At 38.4% G+C, this 6,000-nt stretch overlaps 1 protein-coding gene across 1 annotated transcript in view; it reads right to left on the bottom strand.

Moving 5' to 3' along the window:
• Positions 1 to 1,394: 1,394 nt before the first annotated feature.
• The window catches only part of SIM1 (SIM bHLH transcription factor 1), a 179,581-nt gene continuing 174,975 nt past the window's right edge, over positions 1,395 to 6,000 (bottom strand). Inside the window, exon 12 of the mRNA XM_075338382.1 lies at positions 1,395 to 2,275. Coding sequence (XP_075194497.1) covers positions 1,551 to 2,275 — 725 coding nt within the window. The 3' untranslated portion in view covers positions 1,395 to 1,550. The remainder of the gene's footprint in view (positions 2,276 to 6,000) is intronic.

The raw sequence follows: 6,000 nt of genomic DNA, 5'->3' as shown, positions 1-6,000 counted from the left end.
CATTATATCACACTTTGCCTGAGCAGTTTTTGTCATTCTCTATTAAACCTAGACATTTTATGTAATGGCTAACTTTTCCAATCTGGGCATTATATCACACTTTGCCTGAACAGTTTTTGTCATTCTTTATAATACCTAGACATTTTATGTAATGCCTAGGAAAAATATAGAACAACGCAGATACTTCATACCTTGCCTGAAAACGACAGGAATTGTATACTTTGTCTAGGTATTCTATAGAATGCCGGGTTTTCATACATTGCCTGTAACATATACACTTGATGAACACCATATATGAAGTCATTCAATGTTTATATTAAAAGTGACAAGTAGCTAAATAGATTTCTTAATATAAACCATTTCCTTTTCAGAGAATTGTGATGTAACAAGTATGACTGCCAGATGTCTTTTTAAAGAAGTTAATTATTCCGAACAATTAATTAAACTGATCATTAAACGATTAATTTAGAGAGTTGATGTGAAATTGAAGAAAAACATAGTATTGCATGCCCAAGATGCCAGATAGGCATTCCAGTGCCAATCTAAAATCTGTGTAATGTAATATACAAAACCTGTTCACTGGTAGTTAAAACATAAACTTTTCAAGAATATATTTTCTTTCTTGATCAGTTTATTTTCATGTTTAATTTCCATTCAAAGTTCTATTGCAATACAGAAGTTCAATATATACAACTGGGTGAATTTTGTACTTGGCGGAATATATTTGTGGAAAAAAAAATCAATTCAAGAAAGAGATAAGTATTGAATTACCTAACTTGCTACAGCTGCTGCAGAATAAATAGTATAATTAATAAATTATGAAAGACAAAAATGGTGAAAATTAGGAAATACAGAAAAAAACATGAATGCCTGTTGGTTGTGTTTATATCTAAATCAGTCAATGACTATCATTTTTTTTTTACACAAACTCTAGGGTAGTGGCATATAGGCTATTTTTTGATTAGGTGTGTAAAAACAAGCAATATCTTATGAGTATATAGTGGAACTAAAAATTACCCTTCAAGTAATAAGAGGACAGAAAATGTAACAGGGGTTAGGCAAATGTATTATTGAGCTGTAAAGTTACTAATTCTGGTTTTGCAATCATTATAGACATACAAAGATGTGCATTTGTGCCTGCGTATACATAAAGTTGTACATTCATTGTTGCCTCTTGTCCTATATGCATAGTTTTAGGGGTTTTCTTTTGTTTTTTGTTTTTTTTTGTTTTTTTTTACTTCTGCTTTATTTTTTGGAAAATGTCTTTATTTACATGCAAGTCTACTTAGCAACAATGTGTAGCTTGTAACACTAACATTCTTATTTTTGTTTTTCAAGACCACACGACTGGTTACCATAGACATATATAAAGTCCTCTGAACTTCGTTATTTCAGCCAATATGTCATACTAAATTCTAAAAGTTCAAAATCAAAGCCTTGCCTCCTTCTTTTACATCCAGTGCGTAAGTCATTGAATGCTGGTAATAATGACGTGAAAAAAGTTTTTTTTCTCTATAAACAATATGAAGCATAAAACATGAAATAAACCATCAACTTCCATTTGTAATTATTACTGATGTACCCTTATGCACTTGAGCAGGGTCTTGCTGCATTCGTAAATGAGAAGTCACATCAAAATGGGATCCACTGCAGCCAATTGAATAGTTTCGGAGAGATTCAGTGTCATATAGGTGCTCAAGAGTATATCCCGTAAATGTGTAAGCATGTTTATCAAAATATGGGCGGTGAGCATTGTAATAGTTTGGTGAGGTGGAATGGTCCACTGTTGGCTGAGGAGACACATTTGTATGTAAATAGTCTTTTGTTACAGTTACTCCTGTTTTTGAAATTCTCTCAGAATTTGGACTGCTCATCCTGGACAAAGTAGTAGGGCTGCTTTCATATTCATTGTCTCTTGGACTCAACATTTTTCCATCCCTTTGCTGTAGATGGTCACATGGAGACGTATTAGAGACAGATGGGCCACGGCACACAACTCCCGTTAACTGGGATTGTTGGTAATTGACAAAGCAAATTGAATTTCTTTTTGCTGCTCCGTTAACAGGCGTTAGCTGATCTGGACTAGACTTTCGTAGCTGAAGCCTATTTTCCTCTTCTTTTATCATTTGTTGAGTTGCACGGATAAGGGTCTCAATTTTACTTGGTTCATGGTGACTATTTTGATATTGCTCTGTACGATAACGATCTCCTGATTCACTTGCAGAACCATGGTCAGGAGAACTGACAACACTGTCTTCCTCCCAATGATTTCTCCCTAAATAAGAAGAGAAAGCAACATTCAGTTTGTAACATCCCACAATAACTTAATGTTTAAATTTTGGGATGTAAAAAATAAATCAAAAACATCATATTCCTCTATTTGTCTGTAGTATAGCATGAAAGACATTATAAAGCCTTTTTAAGCAGTGTTGTTGTGAATCCAGCACTGGGGTAAAGTAGAAAGCTTGCTAGATGCAGCAGCATCTATGCTTGTATGTGCCTCTCATTTACTATGCTGTGTTCCCTGCTCTTTCTCTCATTCCCCTCTCCACAAATTCTTAAAGGCAGCAACTGTAACTTGCCCACAGTATATTGCAAATCTGTCTTCATTTGAAGACAGCTTTAAGTTTAGAATTGAGCATAGAAGGCAGTGAGGAGAACAGGAGTCTGTGGAGGAAGTCATTATTCTTGTCATGCGCTGTCTGGCTCTGCACACGCGGGGTACTACTACAGCATTGGACTCTGTTAACATTGCAAAATCCAACATGCAGCCTGGTCTCTCTTAAGTGCTCTGCTTGGCTGGGCGTCGGCTGTGTTGTTACACCGCTCCCTACTTTTCTGAGAGCCAGGCTGCTAATCACCATTTCCAGTTGGTCTCTGCCTATTTAAGGTTGAGGAGTTTAGTAGGAGACTGCCAAAGATAAAATCTGTGTGCAGTAGTGATATCCCGGCGTTCGAGGCATTTCTCTTGTTGGAGACCAGCGACTTGTTGTCTGCACTGTTTGAGTGTGTCCTGGTGTGAATTACCCCTACCTCTTTATATTCCTTCTGATGCCATTTTGAATCTCTCCTCTGTGGTTGTTTGCAGTATGAGTGTGTTTTAGTTATATCCCCTTGTCTGTGTCTTTGTGAGGTGGTTACTTGGTGTCCTGCCCATCCCGGGGTTGGTGGTGCAGGTGTAATTAGGATAGAGCTGAACAGGAGACAGGGCCTAGGGTGGTGACCTGGATCTCCCTACCATCAAGGATACCTCCATGGTCAGGGAGAGCGCAGAGCCCACAGTCTTAGGGCCAGCATAGCACCCCGTGTCAATTTTGTAACATGATTTATTTTTGTTTGTAATGTTAGAGTTATAATAATTCAGAATTGTAACTAATTATATAAATCAGAGTTATTAAAAGAATACATCCTAGTATAAGCAGATAAAATAATTTACTGCAATACTTGCTATAAAATGTAACTTTACAGTCTAGTATATTAGCAACATCCCCCTGCACTTAGAGAAGTCTCAGAATAATGTTGTACATACCTGCAAGTGACAGCAAAGCCCTACTATACTGCTTCTATTGTAATCAATATAAGCTTTGCAGCTGAGACATTCTGCTGTCTGCAGATGCCAAGAAGAATCTGTCTGCTGCCAGTGCTTTACAGTAATTTGTAATTTACTGGAATGTACTAAACATAGGTACATGCAACTAGAACTCAAAATAAAGAGGCACTCTTCTAATTGGCTATATTACAAAGTTAAAGGGGTTGTCCACTGCTAGGATAATCCCTTCTTATTCTCAGTGTTTGCCCACATTAAAATAAAAACACTTCTACTCATCTCCAGTGCCGTACCAACAGTGTTGGCACATGCTCTCCCAGGGTTTATGTGATGTGAAGCTTCCCTCTCCCCACCTTCAGCTATCACATCCTCTTGATGATCAATTTGTCTGAAGAAGAGGAGAGGGAATCCAGTGCTGATTGGATACAGTGCTCATGTGACACAACAACTCCCCGTGAGCCACGGGGGAGCAAGCGCCAATACCACTGGAACACTGCTTGCACCAGAGTGTAGTGTATGTGTTTTTATTTTAATGGGGGCAAACACTTAGATTGAGAAGGGGTTGTCTGAAAAATGAACAACCCCTTTAAGGCTCATAGTAAGTACTATTTCATGTGAGTTTATACAGTTAGGTCCAGAAATATTTGGACAGTGACACAAGTTTTGTTATTTTAGCTGTTTACAAAAACATGTTCAGAAATACAATTATATATGTAATATGGGCTGAAAGTGCACACTCCCAGCTGCAATATGAGAGTTTTCACATCCAAATCGGAGAAAGGGTTTAGGAATCATAGCTCTGTAATGCATAGCCTCCTCTTTTTCAAGGGACCAAAAGTAATTGGACAAGGGACTCTAAGGGCTGCAATTAATTCTGAAGGCGTCTCCCTCGTTAACCTGTAATCAATGAAGTAGTTAAAAGGTCTGGGGTTGATTACAGGTGTGTGGTTTTGCATTTGGAAGTTGTTCCTGTGACCAGACAACATGCGGTCTAAGGAACTCTCAATTGAGGTGAAGCAGAACATCCTGAGGCTGAAAAAAAAAATCCATCAGAGAGATAGCAGACATGCTTGGAGTAGCAAAATCAACAGTCGGGTACATTCTGAGAAAAAAGGAATTGACTGGTGAGCTTGGGAACTCAAAAAAGGCCTGGGCGTCCACGGATGACAACAGTGGTGGATGATCGCCGCATACTTTCTTTGGTGAAGAATAACCCGTTCACAACATCAACTGAAGTCCAGAACACTCTCAGTGAAGTAGGTGTATCTGTCTCTAAGTCAACAGTAAAGAGAAGACTCCATGAAAGGAAATACAAAGGGTTCACATCTAGATGCAAACCATTCATCAATTCCAAAAATAGACAGGCCAGAGTTAAATTTGCTGAAAAACACCTCATGAAGCCAGCTCAGTTCTGGAAAAGTATTCTATGGACAGATGAGACAAAGATCAACCTGTACCAGAATGATGGGAAGAAAAAAGTTTGGAGAAGAAAGGGAACGGCACATGATCCAAGGCACACCACATCCTCTGTAAAACATGGTGGAGGCAATGTGATGGCATGGGCATGCATGGCTTTCAATGGCACTGGGTCACTTGTGTTTATTGATGACATAACAGCAGACAAGAGTAGCCGGATGAATTCTGAAGTGTACCGGGATATACTTTCAGCCCAGATTCAGCCAAATGCCGCAAAGTTGATCGGACGGCGCTTCATAGTACAGATGGACAATGACCCCAAGCATACAGCCAAAGCTACCCAGGAATTCATGAGTGCAAAAAAGTGGAACATTCTGCAATGGCCAAGTCAATTACCAGATCTTAACCCAATTGAGCATGCATTTCACTTGCTCAAATCCAGACTTAAGACGGAAAGACCCACAAACAAGCAAGACCTGAAGGCTGCAGCTGTAAAGGCCTGGCAAAGCATTAAGAAGGAGGAAACCCAGCATTTGGTGATGTCCATGGGTTCCAGACTTAAGGCAGTGATTGCCTCCAAAGGATTCGCAACAAAATATTGAAAATAAAAATATTTTGTTTGGGTTTGGTTTATTTGTCCAATTACTTTTGACCTCCTAAAATGTGGAGTGTTTGTAAAGAAATGTGTACAATTCCTACAATTTCTATCAGATATTTTTGATCAAACCTTCAAATTAAACGTTACAATCTGCACTTGAATTCTGTTGTAGAGGTTTCATTTCAAATCCAATGTGGTGGCATGCAGAGCCCAACTCACGAAAATTGTGTCACTGTCCAAATATTTCTGGACCTAACTGTATTTACAACACTATTAGAAAAAATAATTTAAAAAAGATTAATTTAGCAGGATAAACATTTTTGTAAATTTTAGCTATATATTGGATAATCACCAAAGATTCAGCTTCCAAAATATAAAGTGGTTAGCTGCTGTAACTAGCGCACACTGTGGGCAGTGGTTCATATGACAAGCAGAAGTC

Source organism: Anomaloglossus baeobatrachus, chromosome 3 (genome assembly GCF_048569485.1).
Source record: "Anomaloglossus baeobatrachus isolate aAnoBae1 chromosome 3, aAnoBae1.hap1, whole genome shotgun sequence".
In the NCBI taxonomy this organism is placed as follows: domain Eukaryota; kingdom Metazoa; phylum Chordata; class Amphibia; order Anura; family Aromobatidae; genus Anomaloglossus; species Anomaloglossus baeobatrachus.
Note: the sequence above shows the minus strand (reverse complement) of the source record. Positions and strands in the feature narration are given on the sequence as shown.